The sequence below is a fragment of the Mesoplodon mirus genome, assembly GCF_964341445.2.
Source record: "Mesoplodon mirus genome assembly, chromosome: 11".
In the NCBI taxonomy this organism is placed as follows: domain Eukaryota; kingdom Metazoa; phylum Chordata; class Mammalia; order Artiodactyla; family Ziphiidae; genus Mesoplodon; species Mesoplodon mirus.
The window spans coordinates 46,837,027-46,858,743 of record NC_138987.1 but is presented as its reverse complement, the minus strand read 5'-3'; the positions used below and the strand labels follow the sequence as shown (position 1 = coordinate 46,858,743).

Here is a 21,717-nt window from a genome sequence, read left to right as displayed (position 1 = left end):
CATGCATGAAACAGTTTGTCAGTTTTTCAAAGCATTAAACATAGAGTTACCTACCATGGGACCCAGCAATTCCACTCCTAGGCATATACTCAAAATAATTTTTTTAAACATTCACATAAAACCTTGTACACAAATGTTTCTAGCAGCATTATTCATAATAGCCAAAAAGTAGAAATAACCCAATTGTTCCATCAACTGATGAATGGATAAGCAAAATATGATATATCCACACAATGAAATATTACACAGCTATAGAAAAGAATGAAGTACTAAAATTTGGATGAACCTTGAAAACATCATATTAAATGAAAGAAGCCAGAAACAGAAGACCACATATTATATGATTCCATTTATATACAGAAATCTGTTGAGACATGCAGTAGTTTAGTGGTTGCCATGAAATGGTGAGAGGTGGAAATTGGGAGATATGAGGTTTATTTTGGGTGTTGGAAATTTTCTGGAATTGGATGGTGGTGATGGTTGCACAACTCTGATATAATAAAAATTACTGAATTGTAAGCTCTAAAATGGTTAAAATAGTGAATTTTATATTATGTGAGTTTTTTCTCAATAAAGAATTTTAATTTTAAAAAAAGTATGGGGCTTTCCTGGTGGCGCAGTGGTTGAGAGTCCGACTGCCGATGCAGGGGACACGGGTTCGTGCCCCGGTCCGGGAAGATACCACATGCCACAGAGCGGCTAGGCCCGTGAGCCATGGCCGCGGAGCCTGTGCGTCCGGAGCCTGTGCTCTGCAACAGGAGAGGCCACAACAGTGAGAGGCCCTCATACAGGGAAAAAAAAAAAAAAAAGTATGTGCCATAGTGGTCACCACTTTTCCAAATTGTGTTGACCTCTCTGCCTTCATTTTCCTAGGAGTGTAACCACTGCTTTATATGCTCTCTACACAAGACAACAGAAGATTCCAAATCATCTATGCTAAATAAGTATTTATTTTATCTATCACAATGTCAGTATCTTCAATATGCTAATCAATTTTCTCACAAGGATAACCTTAAATTTCAACAAATTAAAGGCTAAGTAGAGTAAAAATTGCGTTTGAAGTCAGAGAAACTGCATTAGGGACATGAGCAAGTCTTGCTTTTCTGAGCTTTGGTTTTCTCATCTGTAAAGTAGGAATTTTAATGCATACCTCACCAACTTGTTGGAAAGACCAGATGACACAGTGTATGTGAAAGTGCTTTGTAAAGTTTACACTGCTATAGAAGCTGTAGTTATTCTTTTCTTTCCAATTTTAATTTTAGCATATTTCCTTTAAAACTTTTAGCCTATTTCACTTCAAATAAACTTATAAAAATCTGGGCATTTGGAGTCAATACACTTAGGTCTGAATTCCGGCTCTGCCACATTCTAGCTCTGTGACCTTGCTTAGATAGCTTAATCTCTCTAAATGTCAGGTTTCTCATCTACCAAAAAAGAAAGTAAAGCGTCTCTCATAAAGCCCATATAAGGATTAACTAAGCACATGTACAGTGTTCTGCATGTGGTGAGCTCTGTTTATAGCGCCACAATAAAACGCACCCTCCACAATTCTCTTCAAATCTACAAATGCTAATCGACTTGGTCTGTTGGCAAACCTAAAAATCCTAATCGCTTAATGTTTCTTCTAATATTTTTCTGTTTCATCAAAAATGAATAACATATGGGCTTCCCTGGTGGTGCAGTGGTTGAGAGTCCGCCTGCCGATGCAGGAGACACGGGTTCGTGCCCTGGTCCGGGAAGATCCCACATGCCGCAGAGAGGCTGGGCCCTTGAGCCATGGCCACTGAGCCTGCGCGTCCAGAGCCTGTGCTCCGCAACGGAAGAGGCCACAACAGTGAGAGGCCCTCGTAACGCAAAAAAAAAGAAAAGAAAAAAAAAAAAAGGAATAACATATACTGTCACCAGAGAAGATTGATTACTGTTTTTTTCCTTTGAAGGTGACATGTTGCACACTAATTAGATTGTATTTGGGTGCCTATGTGTTGATTACAAAATAGTATTGTAAATCTGATTTTACTCTCAACTTATAGACTGAAAAATTTGTATTTAAATGCGTGTGCATATATATATATATATATATATATACACACACACACATGCAGATTTACTTACATAAGTACACTAAATACATAAATACACATATGTACGTATATAAACACATGCATATACATGTCATCTTATATTTGCAAAGTTGCAATTGAGAGTTTTGTTTTTAAGTTCCTACTTTTGTTTTTAAATTCCTACTTTACAGATGAGAAAACCAAAGCTCAGAAAAGCAAGACTTGCTCATGTCCCTAATGCAGTTTCTCTGACTCCAAAAGCAATTTTTACTCTACTTAGCCTTTAATTTGTTGAAATTTAAAGTTATCCTTGTGAGAAAATTGATTAGTATATTGAAGATACTGACCAAAGGTTCATGTAGTATAATAGGAAAGCACTTAGCCCTATTGAAGGTGACAGGCTTGGCAGATAGAGCTCTCTTCTTTTACCTCCCTCCCCTTTAGAGAGTTTATTGGTGTACTTTTCTGAGATAAAATGGGAGAACAAATCCAAGAGTTCATAAAAGAAGGTTAGACAATCAGTGACTAGAAATTAGAGCCTAAAGTACTAGTAAAAATAAAAAAAAAAGAAACCCACTCTGACAAATCAGCTAAACTTTCCATATTTAATAGCACCAAAGAGCAAGAGCCTGTGCTTGCTTTTAATCAGCAAGCCTCACTGCTATGAATTACTTTTTGCCTCTAACTCAGGAATCCACTGCATTTTCAACCTCAGTTTCTAAGGGGAAGTGATGAGAAATATGACTGTGTTCCAAAAGGTTGCAGCAAATTATATGTGGATTTGATCTGAGAGCCATGAATTGTAAGGAACAATTCGCAGCTTGATTTCAAGCTTCAATCCTATGATCTCATGGACCAAGGTATGGTGAATGAGATATAACTTCTCTAATGGAACTGCAGGGAGAACTACCAAATCTGTTGTCAATATCAGTGACATTCATTCATCCCTTTATTTATACAGCAGGTGTTTACTAAACACTTATCTATCAGGCAACATGGAAATCACTAGGAATAAAAGATGTACAAGACAAAAATCTCTACCTTGAAAAGGTCACAGTGCATTAAGGGAAGGCAAACATATCACAAACCCTTAGAGAAATGGTGGGATGGGCAGTAATAATAATAGACTTTTGTGATCCTCTGATAACATAGTGATACATCTAATTCTGCTGTGGTCTGAGTTTCACAGAGGAGGTGATGCCAAATATGAGTCTCGAGGCAAATGTGTAGGAAAACAAAGGTGGAAAGTAATAGTCCAGATGGAGAAAACATTATGAGGAAAAACATAAGAACATGTCATATTCTGAATCCTGCAGTTTGTATGGAATGACTACAACCTGTGACATCTGTGGAGAAATAGCACAAAAGATTGACAAGAAGGGACTAGATCGTGCCATAATAAGATTGGTCTTCATCCTATAGACAATGGAAAGCTATTGCAGGATTTAAACAATAGAGAGTTCGGATCAGGTTAGATTTAGGACAATGTACAAGATGAAGTGGAAGGAGTCTAGAAGCAGGAAGACTCAGTTGAAGACTATTAGAAGAGTTTAGGTGAGAGGTGGCAAGTTCAAATCAAAGTCCAGGTGAGAAGTGGTAAGAATGGAGAGTAGAGAAACTACACATGCTTTGGAGATAGACTTGATGGAGTTGTAACTATGTAAATGTGAGTGGTCTCAGATCATGCTCAGATTATTAAATTGTGAGACACAGAAGAGCAGTAGGAAAGCTTTGAGGGGAAAGTCAAAGATGGAGCTTTAGGTACTTGTGAACATTCAGAAAATTGGGCTATGGAAATATGGGTCTGGCACTTAGGGAGGAGAAACAAACTAGAGAAATAGGTCATGGAGTCTCTGTGTATCACTGATAATAATGGTTGTGTATGGCTGATGTTTCCCAGCAAAAGTTATACAGAGTAATGAAAGAAGATTGCCAAGAACAGAACCAAGGAGAAAGAAAAGATGCATCATTCTGAGAGGTGAAAGAAACATAAAGGGCATGGTGTCAAGGAATGAGAACATTTTAGGAAAGAAGGAAAATGTTTAGGAAATTTTATCATAGAATAAGTTTAGTAAAGAAAAACACCCAGAGTTAACAATGAGAAGATCACCAGCAATCTCTGTTAGGGCAGTTTTCATGAAGTAGTGAGGCATGACTTACTCATAAAATCAGCACCAGTAGTCCCTAGCTTTTTAAATTAATTTCCAATGATTTACTTAAGTCCCCCAGAATTTCTTATTTTTAAAAAAATTCTCACAATTTCCCTACTTTCAGAGTCCAAATGGGGAGAGGGAGTCCCCTGACATCTACAGTCTGGCTGAGAAAGAAGGCAGGAGTCCTGGAGTTCTCTTTGGAGAACTCATGTGGAAATCTGGCCCTGCAGAGAGCTACAAGCAAGGCAAGCTGTCGCCCCAGTAAGAGTAAACTGGATTCCAGGTTGCCTGCTTGAAGGCAGCAGGGACAGTTAGGAGTAAGGAAGGCATAGTAAAGAGTAGAGAAAATTTAGAATAGCTGTCTGGGAAACAGAGTGACATAATTACACAAAGTAGGATGTTAAATTCATGCATAAGGAATGAATGAGCGAACAGTTACCCACAGAGAATGAACGTGGACCTGTGGCAACGGATTGTCCTAACACCTGCATTTACCAAAACTGATTTTTTTTTTAACTTAAGCCATGCCAAGACAGGCATTTTACGACCACTCTTCTTAATGTTCTATCTCATTGGATTTAATGAGACATACTTAAAAACAAATGGACTGTTTTCTGTAGGGCCAGATTCACACTCGACTTCACAGAGTAGAAACTTTAAATGTTCAAAATTAACCCAAATCAATTTTTAAAAGATTTTCTCAGGAGAGAGAAGAGGGCACATTTGGTTAAGACCCTGAGTGCCATGTGAAACATGTAAAAGATTGACTGAATGAAAATAGGCCATCCTTTCTCTCCCTTAGACACTAAGCCACCTTTTATTCTACTCCTTTTTACTTTAATTGGAAATATTTTGAAATTTTAGAACCAGTTTTTTTCTAAATATCTGAATACTTATTTTTCTCCCTTTCTAAAAAGAAATGTCAGAGATTAAAAAGTTCCATCTTCCTTCTTTGAAACTAGAAAGAAAAGAACTGTTTGGTTCTAATTGTAGTTATTGTCTGAATTATATATTTTCCAGTTTCCTAGTAGAGTTTCTAGTATGCTCTGCTAGTTTCCCCAGCAGTTTCAACCCCTAGTAGAACATTGGCTATTGTATAATCTCCCCAATTGAAAGTATCCACAGTTTAGAACAACAGCATGCATTCTGGGCACACTGATTTACCACAATTTCCCTCTAAATATCATAATGTCCTTTTACTATGAAATTTTGCAGGCTATGATGTAAAAGAGAGCCCTCTCTCTGTGTGGCTCTTTTCTTGGGGCTTCAAGGAAATTGGCCCTTGCAGCTGGTGTTTCTGAAAGTGAGTTATCAAAATTACTAACCAGTTCCATTTAGGTTGTGGATTAAATGTTTGCAAATGGCAGCTTTAGCCTCTGGTAATTTAAAAACTGGGCTTAGCTTAAAGTACCATCTGACACTAGGTTTTACCTTCTTTTAATTTCATTCCAAAAAATGACTCAGATATTCACTCCAAGCTACCCACCCCCCAAAATTATTTTCTATTAACGGGCAGAAACAGATTAATGAACCTACAGTGTGCCTTGATTTATAGAGCTACCATGCTTTGATTCATTCAATAAACATACATTGGGTATCTAGCCTACAGTGGGTTGCTGCATTTGCAGAGTTCGTAAGCATGGCCTTTTCCCTCAGGTCCTTGCAAACCAGTCAGTAAAAAACATTGTAAGTTCTACAATAGAGGTGTGCACAGAGCAGAGAGGAGGGCCATCACCATCAACTGTACTATATACTGACTTGTCTGAAGTTTAAAATATTTTGTATCAAAAGAGAGGGATCCCCATTTTATGTAATTAATTCAGCAATTCCTTTGATAAAACATAGCCCTTTTGTAAATGCTTTCTTAATTCGTTTCCTTTGTAACTTTAGAATTTCTTAAAGTAAGGCACACTTATAATTTCTGCTCTTGAAATAAGTATGTAAGAGTAAATATTTGTGAGATGTTACAGCATCCTAATATGTTTTACACTATTAAAGTTTGTGTGAATTTAGAGTGAGAGTATATGTATTTCTTTTTCTTTCATGTAGAATCTTGCAACTGGGTGGGTTCTTAGAGATCATGTGCTCTTGGGATGGAAAACTTGAAGTCCAAAATTTGGAACTCACCAGGTCATACTGTGAGAGGGGACAAATAGGGCCTAATATACCAGTCTGCTTTTCACAAAAAAAATATTTTAATCTATGCTTAGAATGTTCTTATGAGCATTGATTTAGTAAAAATATATTTAAATTCTCAAATTTTATATTAGAAAATCTCATGTAAATTTATCAGGTCATGTTCAAGAAAGCCTTAAAGAGCAAATCATGAATAAAAAATAGCCACTTCTAGAAGTTGTTCCTTTTTTCAACACTATTTGTTAAAGCCACAGTTATGATATATGCTCTCTGTAAAAGGTCAATTAGCAGATTCCCCAGGATATTTAAGTTTTGTGTTATCTTCTAAATGTCAAGTTGAGGTTAGAAATGTTACATTTGGGAGAATCTTGCCATAAAATAGTCCAAATGATGAAAAACAAACATTCCAGGTCAAGGATAAGGGAGTGGTAGGGAATCATACTTTGCCTCCAGAAGCCTGAGAGGCTCCAAGGCCAGATCAGTTAGCCAATCAGTTCCCAACAGTGGCCCACTCCCTGAGATGGCAAGGAAATTGAACTCTTTTTAATATTTGGCCTCTTTTCACTGACCAACTCCTATGAACTGGTGTGAAGTAGTACAAAAGACAGTTTTTCATGCTTTTTTAATATGAGAAAGGCCAGAGCCTGCACATAAACTATGGGGTATGTTCTAGGAGAGGTCTGAAAGTATAAAGGGAAGAAAATAACCAATGGGACAAAGTGTTGGTCCTAGTGAAGACCAAGGGGAATAAGATTAAAAGCTCTGATAGAAGGATGACCTTTGAACAATTCTTTTTCAGAGCCTGGAGGAAAACAGGCGAGGATAGATGTGGCTATAGATATCTTTGTTCATGTCTGAGTTTAAAGTTGAAAAAGTTCATTCCTAATCTCTTCAGTTTTCACTGGGAAGCAAGGCAAGGCCATTTTCAAAAATATTTGTAGGAGGGAATAAGGACTGGGATTGTAGGAGTGTTGTGGGCATTTGGGATATCAGTTGTGGGAGTGGGGAAAATCACTGATTAGGGACAGGTAAAAGTTTCCTCCCAGCAGTGAGGATCCAGCTGCAGTTGAATACTGTGATTGTGGAGTTTCACCAATATGCCTGGTTATGTTAATTCTCCACCAGTAAAGAGCAACTTAGATGTAGAAAGTAAAAACATAGAAAGAAACAAACATAAAAGTTTATAGGTTGACTATAGGAGAACATAAATACAAAAACACTGAGGGTCTGGTGAAAGTGGTTGAAGTCGTTTACCATGAAAGTCTGACAGAAAAGGATGCAAAGCCATGAAGTTAGTGAAGCATCAGGAAGAAAGGAGTGTGGAGGATCTCTGAGACAGAACAGTTATCCTAGGAGTAAGGAAGTAAGAGATCTTGAAGGAAAGGAATAAGAAATCTGTGTATGTGATTAAGATCAGGGATCAGCAGACTTCCTTTAAAGGGTAAGATAGTAAATGTCTGTGGCTTTGCAGGCCATATGGATTCTGTTAGACTTCTCAACTCTGCCCTTGAAGTTGAAGGTATTCATAGATAAGTAAACAAATGGGCATGGCTATGTTTCAGTAAAACTTTATTTACGAAAATGGGGTGTGGCCTGTATTTGTCTCAAGGGCTATAGTTTGTTGACCCCTCTTCAAGATAATGACAATTACCAGGATGTGGAGGAAGTTAAGTGGAGGTGAAGGCTGTTAGAAACCAAGGGGCCAAGATGCTTTAAGATTAGTATATTGAATATAAACCATCTAGATCTAACAGATGTCTAGAGAACACTTCACCCAACAACAACAGAATAACACATTCTTCATAAATGTACAAGGAACATTCTCCAGGACAGATCATATGCTAGGCCACAAAACGAGCCTTGGTAAATTTTTAAAGGATTGAAATAATACAGAGTATGTTCTCTGATCACAGTGGAGTGAAATTAGAAATCACAAATCACTAACAAAGAAATCTGGGAAATTCACAAGTATATGAAAATTAAATAATGCACTCCTCAATTGCTAATGGATCAAAGGAGAAATCACAAGGGAAATTACAAAATACTTTGAGATGAATGAAAATGAAGACATAACACACCAAATATGGGATGCAATTAAAGCAGTGCTTGGGGGAAATTTATAGTTATAAATGCCTACATTAAAAGGAGAAAAATATCACAATCAAAAACCTAATATTTTATCTTAAGAGAAAGAAGGAGCAATAATCAGGTCTGAGATGGCCTGAGGAGATGGAATGGGATGAAATCCCAGATAGAGAAGTTGACCTTAGCTGAGAAGAATGGCTTCTCTTCGTAACTGGAGCATAGAAAAGTAGAATGGTTTATTTATTTGCTATGAGATTATAAATTTCCCATCTTTACCACTTTCATCTGTTTTCTCTGTAAAGCTGAAGTTGAGGTCATTTGCAGAGAGTAAAGGGAAATGGAGCATTGGAGATTTGAGGAATAGGTTTTGTGTAGAATGGTTAAAATAGTCCTCCTATAGAGTTGACAAGAGAAAACTATTGAGAATTTCAGGCTGTTGAGGATCTTTTTGAGGCTGGTAGTAGTGTGTTACAGAGGAACTACTGATCTGCCGTGTTGTGTAATTCCTTCAACTGCATTTGGGTAGGTGGGTGAAGGCACAGAAAAGGCAAATGTTTGTGTTCATATACAGCTAGATGGGTGAAATGGGAAGATAAATAGGCAGGGAAATTTAAGATGTTGAAATGATGGGTCATGGTCAATAAGCTAATTAAGGACAGAACTAAAGAAAGGAAAAAGCTAAGGAATAGGGAGCAAATAGATCACTTAACTGGAGGTCACCAGGAGGTCTAATATACAAATCGGCTTCATGAGGGCAAAGAAACTGTTTTGTTCGCTAATGAGTCCCAACCCCTGGAATAGCGCCTGGCACAGAGTAAGTGTAAAATATTTGTATTTGTTGGATGAATGATCATGGCAGAGCAGGGATCATTTAGGAAGAGAGCTGGAAGAATGGCAGGTTGTGGTCAGAGTTGGATGCTTGAATGGTGATAGAGAGGCGGAGCATTATGGGTAACACCTTGTATGTCTGACATGCACATACAGTAGGTTCTTGGTAACTATTAGCCTTTATCATTATGTTTTTTGGCCTTTTATAGGAAATAAGTATTTTTTGAGAAATTAAGTAGAGAGTCATTTCTCTACAAATGGATGAATTGACATTTCCCAAATAAGTATCATTTAAAGCCATTGAAACAATCAAAGTTGTTAATTCTACCTCATATAGGCAGAATAAAACAACAAACAAACAAATAAATAAACAAACAAAATACTAGTAGGAATGATCTTCCTTTCCAAATTAGCCTAGACTAGTTCTCAAAGCCAGAAGCTCGGAGTACTTCTTATTCTTTCTATTGTTTTATTTTGCTTATCGCAAGTGTGGGAAATTTTAGATTCACAATACTGTATCACCTTTCAAGTGTATTGATTTTTTGGTAGACTTTGAAAAACCTCTTTTTTTGCTTTTAGGATAAGGTTGAAGTCTCATTAAAAATAGACTATTTGCAAAGGAAATGTTTACAGACAGAGGCTGAAATGGCAGTAATCTAATTTTTAAACAATGCCAGTTTTTTTCCATTTAGCTAAATGTATCAAAGAAGTATTTTGGTTTTGAGGATTCATGTCTTCTTTGGCTAACTTGTGGTAATTCTTACCCTATTTCTCTCCCACACCCCACTGTGTAATTACTTGTACACAGTAGATATTAATAAGTCTGTATTGACTGTTCTTTAATTATGTATGGAGTTCATTCAGGTTTTTTCTGTGAGATGTTATGGAAAAACCCGAACGAACTTTTTGGCCAACCCAAGAACAAGCAGTTCTCTGAAATGTCCTTCTCTCTACCTCTTTGCTGGATAAATTTCTATTATGATCCAGTTCAAATATTGTCTCTGAAATTATCCCCCACTCTTACAGGTGAATAATCAGGTCTCTGTCCTTAGAGTAGTTCTTAACTGTTTTCTATCATATTACCATTATTTACTAGTGTAGCTATTTCTCATCGTTGCCTTTTATCTATCAAGGAGCAGGGACTTTAGCTTATTCATCTTAGGGTCTCCATACCTTGTGTGTGCCTGCTATGTATAAAGTGCTCCAGGTTTGTCTGGCAAATAGTATGACAGTGAGAAAACTCATTCTACAAGCACGCTGTAGGCTTATGTTGGAAAACCCTGCCCTCTAAAGGATTTTGCCTCTTTAAAATTTTCCTGCATTTAGGATACTGCTGTTAGGTGAGCAATGATTAATTGGTTATGGCTCTGTAATCCAGTCAATGGATGTAATTAACTTAGAGAAAAGTTAGCCTTTTTCCCTACACCAACTTTTTTTTTCTTTTCTCTTTAAAAAAAATTTTAGGGACTTCCCTGGTGGTCCAATGGTTAAGACTCTGTGCTCCCAATGCAGGATCCTGGGTTTGATCCCTGGTTGGGGAACTGAGATCTCACATGCCACATGGTGCAGCCTAAAAAAAAAAAAAAAAAAAAAATTATACAATTTTGAAAGGTTACAACTTCTTTTAATTAAGCATACAACATAGTTAATTTTCAATATATATTTATTAAAAATACAGATGTCCACCAAGATGTTAACAGTGACCATTATTTGGGTGGTGGCATTTTTATTTTTTAACTTTTTTCTCTAGATATAATTTTTTTCATTCTTTGAATTTTCTATTTCATGATATATATTAGGGGGAAATTCCATTTTTTAGAAGATATGGTACATGATGGAGACATTTAAGAGAAATAAATGCTTTGGTACAGTTTGGAACCAGGCAGCTGGTTCAAGATGGACCAGTCCATGCTCCAGTAACAAATTGCAGTGGCTTAGGAAAACAAAAGTATATTTGCTGTAGGTAGACAGAGGTTCTTCTACATCCAGTATTGCACATCCAATCCTCCATCTCAAAGTAGTTTCCAAAGTTGCTGCAACCAAAGGAGGGAGAGATGGAAGAGACCAGCCAGCTCTCACCTGCCTCAGCACATGTCATTTGCCATGGCCAAAACAAGTGCCATGGCCCCAAGCTTACTGCAAAGTAAAGTGGAAAATGCAGGGGAGCACATATTGTGTACTGACTGAGCAGCAGTTGTCTCTGAACATGACTACAACTCGTTTCATTTTACAGTTACTGTAATGAATGTATGTTGGATCCAGACTGCGGTTTCTGCTATAAGATGAATAAATCAACCGTCAGTGACTCCTCCTGTGTTCCAGTTAATAAAGCATCTACAAACGAGGCAGCCTGGGGCAGGTATGTAGCTCAGTATATACCATAAGAATATACAATAAAATTTCATAATGAGTCTTATTTTTAAACTTACAGAATGACTGCACTTACAGTAAATGACTCTACTTCTTTTAAATTGGTCTTCTTTTAAAGAATCTTTGAAACTGGTCTTTATAACTGCATTACTTTGCAGCATATTCTGACGAGTGTGGGTAGACAACATTGCAACTGTATGTTTCACAAACTTAGAATATAAACTCTAGCCTAGACTTCAGGAAATCCAAATTTCAGACCCAGCGTTGTCCTAATAAGCTACAGGACTTTGGATATTGAGGCAGGTATTTCTAAATATTGCCAAGGCAGTTTCTCCGGCTGGGTACTTTTAAATTATACTAATAATTTCCAAACTCCCAGACTTAAGTGAAAGACAGAAAATTGTCAAGTCAAAATGAATTACTATCACTTTAAATTCTTTTAGTACTTTCCTGGAAGTCAGAGAAATTAAACAAAATAAGGATAAAGTTAGTAATAATAGGCAAGTATGAGAAAGTATAAACCTTTCTCTTTTTGACAGATCATATTGGTTTATAATAGGCACATAAAAGAAATATTAGTATAGAACAAATATGAACTAATATTCATATTCATGGACACAAAAACATGTAAGTATTATTTGACATGGCTTTAACCTCTTTTGTGTTTTAAATTCTCATAAAAAGAATAGTATCCTCTCATTCTGTCTCCTAATACTGATGAAAGCAATGAAATCTGTAATAAAGTGCTTGTATCTCCTAGGAGCCATGAAGTATAATATGTCATTATTAATCATTATGCTGTTGTCATTAATCATTTTATTAGGAATTACTCCAAAGGAGTAGAAATAAATTATATGGTAGTTGAGTGAAAATCCAGACCACATTTTAAATACACTGATTAAAAAGAAATATGTAAAAGAAATGCAATTATTACTTAAAATGAAAACATGAAAGAGCTTCTTTTAAAAACACCCTGTGCATACTTTTCATCAGTCAAGCTTTATTAGGAAGTTAATTGATTAAATATTTTTAGATGTAATAGTTTACAGCATTAATCCTTAAGATTTTTTTCAATAGAAAAAACCTGAAAGTTACTAGTCAAGAATTATGAACATTATGAAATCTGTGTATGTAGTTTCCTGTATTTCATAGAATTAATTTACAAACTTAAGAGAAATGTCTACTGATGGTAAGGGGACACTAAAATTAGATGTTTTTCTCTTCCTCAGTAGAAGGTCTAGAGGTCTCAAAATAAAAGTCTTGTTCTTTTTGCAAATAACAAGTTGTACAACTTTTTAATAGAAATGTGTATTACTTCTTTTACTTCAACTTATTCTTAGATTTTATTTATATTTTTGTACCGTTATTCCTTGGTTACACACAGTACTAGAGAAAAGTGAAAACAGATAATACCCAAGTAGGAAAAATACAAAGAACTAAACAAAATATACAAAGAACTTTTGTGTTTGTGGACTATTCTTAGAATAACCTCAAATTCTTTACTGCCCGCCCCCCCCCAAAAAAAAACAGGTTTTCTCACTCTTCTCTGTGCTGAGCAACAACCCTCCTCCTAGCTTGGCCACTGTGGTGGGTTGCCTCAATCTGCTCTAGAAAGAAAGCAAAAAATGCAGGATGTGTTAACCATGAAAAATTCCTACAACAGATTTTCCATTTGTAGTTAAAATAGCCTTCACTATATTTTTGTTTATTAGTTGGTTGACAGGTTTTATGCAGTTATCTAGGATGGAATATTCAGGGTAAAATCTACCATTACCTTGGATTCATATTTGAGATATACTATTTCTAGATGTTTTAGGGTTAAGTATTGAGGCAATTCATAGACAGAAACTGAGATCTCTAATCGTAGCTGTTTCCTGAAAAGATACCAGGTAAAATGATAATACCATTCATGATGGGGATAGTATGCTGATTTTGATGTACTCTGAATTATCTCAACATAATGAAAACCATTTGTCCATATAATCAACTATAATTAGTTGGAAACAAAACTTTAAGTCAATCAGCATGCTTTTCTATATCTATGTAGTTATATTTCAATCAAAAGATTTTTTTTAATCATTTAGTTCTCAAAAGAAATATACAAATGACCAAGCACATGAAAAACTGTTCAGCATCACTAATCATTAGGGAAATGCAAGTCAAAACTACAATGAGATATTACCTCAGACCCCTTAGGATAAAAAACAACAACAAAAACAAAACAACAATTGTTGTGAAGGATGTGGAAAAATTGGAAAGTGTATGCACTGTGGATAGGAATGTAAAATGGTGCAACCAGTCTGGAAAACAGTATTTTAAGACAGAATTATATATCATTTAACAATTCCATTTCTGGGTATATGTCCAAAAGAATTGAAAACAAGGTCTTAAAGTTATATTTGAATACCCATGTTCATAGCAGCATTATTCACAATAGCTAAAAGATGGAAGCAACTCGAGTGTTATTTGATGGATGAATGGATAAACAAACTGTATATACAAACAATGATATATTATTCATATTTAAAGGAAAGAAATTCTGGCTACTACAACATGAATGAACCTTGAAGACATGATGATAAGTGAAGTGAACAAATACCGTATAACTCCACTAATATGAGGTACCTAGAGTAGTCAGGTTTATAGAGACAGGAAGAAGAATGGTGGTTGCCACAGGCAGGGGCAAAAGGGAATAGGGAGTTTGTTTAATGGGTATGGAGTTTCAGTTTTGGAAATGGAATGAGTTTTGGAGGTTGCTTGCACACTAAGGTGAATATGCTTTAACACTACTGAACTGTACAATAAAAAATGATTAAAATTTAAAATGGTTAATTAAAATGGTAAATGTTATGTAATGTGTACTTTACAATTAAAAGTTTTAAGAAGGAAAATCCATGTTAAAATCATTTAACATACTTCTAGAAAATATAGTATACTTAGCTGATAGAAAACCTCCTCCTGTCCATCATCCTCGGTACCTCCTACATGCATCCCCCACACAGGCAAATACAGGTTTAATTCACAGCTGAACTTGAGAGAAATGCCTACGTTCCACCAATGAGAATGAGAGCAGTGAGCCCATGTGGAAACCCAGCAGTCCATGGGAATATCAGAACAGAAACTGGCCTAAAGGGTGAGAGGCTAGTGTTTTACGTGCTGAGAAGACAAAGGTGCAGGTCTTGACTCTGGAGCTATGATGGGCTACCTAGGCTCTGAAACAGAGACAAGAAAAACTGTTGGCCTGGGCTAGGCAAGCTGCTAAATTCTCTGTGGCCCACTTGGGACCTTGAATAGAAATAGCGTCACACATGAGAAAGCAAAACCAGGAGCATTTACTGTGGGGAAATATGGCTTATAATTTCACACTGCCTTTGTGAAGGGGAAGCCATAGGAGAAACATGAAGAGTGAAAAAGTGGGTCACAAACTGGAGACATCTATAGAGCTAACTCAGAAAGAAACATGCAATTGTCAGAATCCAGGACACATGAGACTTCCATGGAAAGCAAATATGAGATAGTCAAAAATTTAAAACTACATCAATTTATGACGGAAAGAAAGCCACAAAGTGTGACAAATGGAAGAATGAATACCTAAAGAACCTTGTATTACCAAAAAAAAAAAAAAAAAAAAACTTTTAAGAGACTTTAATATGTTTAAAAGAGAAAAAGGAAATAGTATAATTTTTTCAATTATACTGAAAGCTGCACACTTATGATTTGTGCGGTATATGGGTATGTATGTGTGTGTGTGTATATATATACATATATAACAAATGTTATTTGTTAAATTTGTTATTTGTTAAATTTTGTAAAAAAAAAACTTGGAAAGATAAACTTCTAGATAAATAACATAGAATGTGGTATGGGAACTTTGGGGGAATAAAAAAAAAGCTCTCTATATTCTTTTGTTTGTTTTCAGAAGGAAATGGAGATTATAATTAGTTTTGCAACTTGTTAAATATAAGTGTTAAAAATATAAGTATAATCTCTTAAAGATATATACTAGTACAGAGAGAAAAAAGAGAATGAATCAAACTAATAAAGACAGGAAAAGGGGAAAATTACCGGAAAAAAAAACATGGTTAAGAGAAACCACACACAAAAAAAAACCCCAGCAAAATTAGTTACATGTAAATGTACCTGTTATTAAAGTGAAAATAACTCAATTAAGCATACCTATTAAAGACAAAGTTCCTCGCACTAGATTTTTTTAATGCAGTTATGTGCTGTTTACAAGAGATAATCATTGAAAGGTTGGAAATAAAGGAGTGGAAAAAATTAGATAAGTGCTCAATCAAGAAGACAAAAAATAGCAGAGGTTAGAGAATTTGGAAAACTTAATAACAAGCTTGATGTAAGAGTTAAATAATGAACCTAACACATAGAGAACTTCATTCTTTTCGAGCAAACATAAAACACTTATGAAGATTTACCATATCCAAGCACAAAGAATAAATTTATATAAATGTAAATTCCAATAAATTCTAAGTAAATCCAGATAATCAGTATTGTGCAAAATGTCTTTTCAGTGATAACACTGCAAAGCAATAGAAAGATATTTATCACGTCTTTTACTTTAGTCTGTAAACTTAAAAAAAAAATCTTCAAATTAATTAATGGGTTAAGAAGGAATCATAATGGAAACCAGGACACTGAAGTTAGTAACTGACAAGATCCACAAGAAGTGAGAGCTAGAATACAGTTAGCCTGTAGAGTAAGCAGAGGATGGAAATTAAAAGACAAGAGGAAAAAATAATGCAAAGCAAAGAAATACTAGAGAAGATCCAAAAACAAAAGTTGGTTCTTAGAGAAGACAAATTTAATGGAGAAAACCCTTGCAATACTGGTTAAGAAGAGACAGAAGGCACAGACAGTATTTAGAATGAGAAAAAAGGGCATATATATATATATATATATTTTTTTTTTTTTTTTTTTTTTTTTTTCCTTTTTGCAGTACGCGGGCCTCTCACTGCTGTGGCCTCTCCTGTTGCGGAGCACAGGCTCCAGACACGCAGGCCCAGCGGCCATGGCCACAGGCCCAGCTGCTCCACGGCACGTAGGATCCTCCCGGACCGGGGCACAAACCCATGTCCCCTGCATCGGCAGGTGGACTCTCAACCACTGAGCCACCAGGGAAGCCCAAGGACATATAAAGATAGTAAAGATTTTAAAATTCATAACAGAATATTATGAATAATGCTGTCCAGTGCATTTGGAAACAGATAAAATAGACAGTTTTCTAGAAAAAACATAACTTTCCAGAACCAGCTTGATACCTCTGTGAAGTGTGATTTTTATTCCCATTGTACAGATGAAGACAGTGAGGCTTAGAGGGTCTGAATTACTTTCTCAAAGTCAAAAAGCCAGTAAGTCCATTGCTTTTAGGGGAGCAAAAATTGGGTAGACGAAAGATGCACATTTTTGAGTCGGTTTCAAATTTGAGCTTTTATCATTTCCCTCATCATTGGCACTAGGACAGTCTGGGCCTCTGTGAGCCCGTCTTCATCTGTAAAACGGGAATAATATAATTGCTGTGTTGAAAAATATGGTTTTTGTTTGTTTTTATTGAAGTATATTTGATTTACAATATTGTGTTAGTTTAAGATGTATAGCAGAGTGGTTCAGTTATTTTTTTCAGGTAATATTCCATTATAGGTTATTCAAGATATTGAATATAATTCCCTGTGCTATACAGTAAATCCTTGTTGCTTGTCTATTTTATGTATAGTACTTTGTGTCTGTTAATCCCATACTCCTAATATACAATATAACATACAATATTCCATTGTGTGTGTGTGTGTGTGTGTGTGTGTGTATATATATATATATATATATATATATACACACACACACACACACACACACACATCTTCTCTATCCATTCATCTGTCAATGGACATTTAGGTTGCTTCTGTGTCTTAGCTATTATAAATAGTGCTGCTATGAACACTGGGGTACGTATATCTTTTCAAATTAGAGTTTTCATTTTTTCTGGATATGTACCCAGGAGTGGGATTGCTTGATCATGTGGTAGCTCTATTTTTAGTTTTTTAAGAAACCTCCATACTGTTTTCCAAAATGGCTGTACCAATTTACATTCCCACCAACATTTGAGGGTTCCCTTTTATCCACAGCAGTATGGTTTTTATGAACTTTAAGTGAGTATTTCTGAAGACACATAAAAATGTAAAGTTCTGCACACATATAAGCAGTAAATATCCTGTAACAATTTTTATTTTTCTTACATTTCTCAATAACACATTTTCTAGACTAGAATAAGCACTTCCTAACAGATAAGTGCATTAGAATACTTTCTATTTATTTATCTGTGTCTATTCATGCACCTCCATCTCTCCTGGCTTTCTATACACACAAAAACAAAAATAATCTATTCTGGTACTTCAAATATCCTGACTCTTTAAAAGTATTGTTAATTAGGGATACTTTCTTAATGTGCTGATTCAGCATTTGTTTCCTATAATACAGCATTTTCCCTCTGTAATTAGGCACACCAAAATAGCCAGATAGATCCTTATTTGGCAATTCATTGTTCTAACTTGCACTGAATGTCTGGTTTATTGTATTCATTCAGCAGATATTTTTCTCAAATCTGCACTCTGATACAACACCCAGCCTGTCTTCCCAGCTACCCACCACTCTCCCACACAGAAACCTAGTCAATCAAAACCCCCTGCTATCACCCTAATATCCATTATGATTTCTGATCTCTTTGCCTTTCCTCATGCTGTGCTTTCTGCCTAGGATTTACCCTCCTTCTCCCTCTTTTGAATCTCTGACTCTGACTTCTAAGCATTATCTTTTGCCCAGATTAGGTATCACTTTTTCCTGCAATCTCTCTGATTAGCCCCAGAGAACAATGCTTATTATATCCCCTGTTGTCCCCTCTAGCACTACCTGTATAACTTATGATAATTATACTGTCTTATGTGATAGTGATTTGAGTTTGGATGTATCTTCTCTTTTAGATTATAAATTCCAACGTCTGTATCCTGCAGTATTTTAAATTCCTCAGTGCCTTACCATTTCAGCCAATAATCATTTAATAACAAAAATGGAAAAGTCTGCCATCACCAGAAAATATATAAGGGTTTGAAAGTAACAAAGTTCCAAATGAGAGGATATGATGTTCCCATTATTTCATTTTAGTGATATCTTCTACATTCATTCTAAAGGAAAAATGAGAATGATGTGATTTTTAATAAACAATGTTAAATGTTTACCTAGTACTCATTAAAACACTAAGAAAGTTTAAAAAATAAAAATTAACCATGTACTCCAAATATGTATACTGCATATTGCTTGTAGTCATACTACATGAAAAATACTTTTTAATAATTATTGGAAGAAGTATTCAGCAAATTTCCTCCAAACATTCATTGGTATGCTAGGGAAGCAATGTAACTATGGTGACAGTATAAGATCAGTTGTATTACAGAAGTAGGCCAAATAGCAAAAAGGGGATTTTCCCTTTATCACCTCTTCTTTTTTAATTTTTAAAGACATATATCAGTTTTGCATTTAGAAAAAGGAATTTATTTTATCATTAACAAACTATATCAGTATCTTAATTATTCATGTACAAGATTGATTTTTTTTAGTTATTCATATTAGGGATTTAAAATCCTCAAGCTATGCTACTAAACTAATAACAGTATAGTTCAAAATTATTTTTTGCTAGCATATATTTTATATATAGAGAGAAGTAACAGAGAATCTAATGTAGGATACTTTTAATCAATTTTGCTTTTTAAAATTTTTATAATTTTTTTATTGAGGTAGAGTTGATTTGTAATCTTTCAGGTGTAGAGAAAAGTGATTCACTTGTACATATGTATATTATTTTTCAGATTCTTTTCTATTATAGGTTATTACAAGATACTGAATATAGTTACCTGTGCTATATAGTAGGTCCTTATTGTTTATCTATTTTATATATAGTAGTCTGTATCTATTAATCCCAAGTTCCCCTTTGGTAGCCATAAGTTTGTTTTCTACACCTGTGAGTCTCTTTCTGTTTCGTAAATAAGTTCTTGTTTATCACTTTTTTAGATTCCACATAAAAGTGATATGATATTTGTCTTTCTGTGTCTGACATACTTCACTTACTATGATAATCTCTAGGTCCATCCATGAAGCTGCAAATGGCATTATTTCACTCTTTTCTTATGGCTGAGTAGTATTCTATTGCATATATATACCACATCTTCTTTATCCATTCATCTGTCAATGGATATTTAGTTTGCCTCCTTGTCTTGGCTATTGTAAATAGTGCTGCTATGAACACTGGGGTGCATTTATCTTTTCAACTTAGAGTTATCTTTGGATATACTCCCAGGAGTGGGATTGCTGGATCATATGGCAACTCTGTTTTTAGGTTTTTAAGGAACCTCCGTACTGTTCTCCATAATGGTTGCACCAGTTTACATTCCCACCAACAATGTAGGAGGGTTCCCTTTTCTCCACACCCGCTCAGAGCATTTATTGTTTGTAGACTTTTTAATGATGGCCATTCTGACTGGTGTGAGGTGATACCTCATTTTGGTTTGATTTGCCTTTCTCTAATAATTAGCAATGTTGAGCATCTTTTCATGTGCCTGTTGTCCATCTGTATGTCTTCTATATAGAAATGTCTGTTTAGGTCTTCTGCCTATTTTTTGATTGGGTTGTTTGTTTTTTGATATTGAGCTGCATGAGCTGTTTGTATATTTTGGAAATTAATCCCATGTCAGTCACATCGTTTGCAAATATTTTCTCCCATTCCATAGATTATCTTTTCATTTTATTTATAGTTCCCTTTACTGTGCAAAAGCTTTTAAGTTTAATTATGTCCCATTTGTTTACTTTTGTTTTTGTTTCCATTACTCTAGGAGACAGAGCCAAAATAATATTGCTGCAATTTATGTCAAGGAGTGTCCTGCCTATGTTTTCCTCTAGGAGTTTTATACTATCCTATCTTACATTTAGGTCTTTAATCTATTTTGAGTTTATTTTTGTATATGGTGTTAGAGAATGTTCTAATTTAGCTGTCCTAATGTAGCTGTCCAGTTTTCCCAGCACCACTTATTGAAGAGACTGCCTTTTCTCTAATGCGTATTCTTGCTTCCTTTGTTGAAGATTAATTGACCATAAGCATGTGGGTGTATTTCTGGGCCTTCTATCCTGTTCCATTGATCTATGTGTCTGTTTTTGTGCCCGTACCATACTGTTTTGGTGACTGTAGCTTTGTAGTATAGTCTGAAGTCAGGGGGTGTGATTCCTCCAGCTCCATTCTTCTTTCTCAAGATTGTTTTGGCTATTCGGTGTCTTCTGTGTTTCCATAAAAATTTTAAAATTTTTTGTTCTTGTTCTGTGAAAAATGCCATTGGTAATTTAATAGAGATTACACTGCATTTGTAGATTGCCTTGGGTAGTATGGTCTTTTTAACAATGTTGATTTGTCCAATCCAAGAACACAGTGTATCTTTCCACCTGTTTATGTGGTCTTCAGTACCTTTCATCAGCATTTTATAGTTTTAAGAGTACAGGTCTTTTGCCTCCTTAGGGAGGTTTATTCCTACCTTTTTGTCTTTCTGATGTGATGGTAAATGGGATTGTTTCCATAGTTTCTCTTTCTGATATTTCATTGTTAGTGTATAGAAATGCAGCATATTTCTGTATATTAATTTTGTATCCTGAATCTTTACCTAATTCATTGATGAGCTCTGGTAGTTTTCTGCTGGTGCCTTTAGAATTTTCTATGTATAATATCATGTCATCTGCAAATCGTGACAGTTTTACATCTTCCTTTTCAATTTGGAGTCCTTTTCCTCTCTGATTGCTGTGGCTGAGAGTTCCAAAACTGTGTTGAATAAAAGTGATGAGAGTGGACATACTTGTCTTGTTTCTGATCTTACAAGAGATGCTTTTAGCTCTTCCCCATTGACTATGATGTTATCTGTGGGTTTGTAATATATGGCCTTTATTATGTTGAGGTATGTTCCCTCTATGCCCACTTCCTGGCAAGTTTTTACCATAAATGGATGTTGAATTTTATCAAAAGCTTTTTCTGCATCTATTTGAGATGA

General features: G+C 35.3%; 1 protein-coding gene across 2 annotated transcripts in view; it reads left to right on the top strand.

Moving 5' to 3' along the window:
* Positions 1-21,717, top strand: part of SLC2A13 (solute carrier family 2 member 13) — a 462,624-nt gene that overhangs the window by 364,416 nt on the left and 76,491 nt on the right. For both annotated transcript variants that reach the window (XM_082635385.1, XM_082635384.1), the window contains one exon: positions 11,496-11,621. In XM_082635385.1, the coding sequence (XP_082491511.1) occupies positions 11,496-11,621 (126 nt within the window). The remainder of the gene's footprint in view (positions 1-11,495; positions 11,622-21,717) is intronic.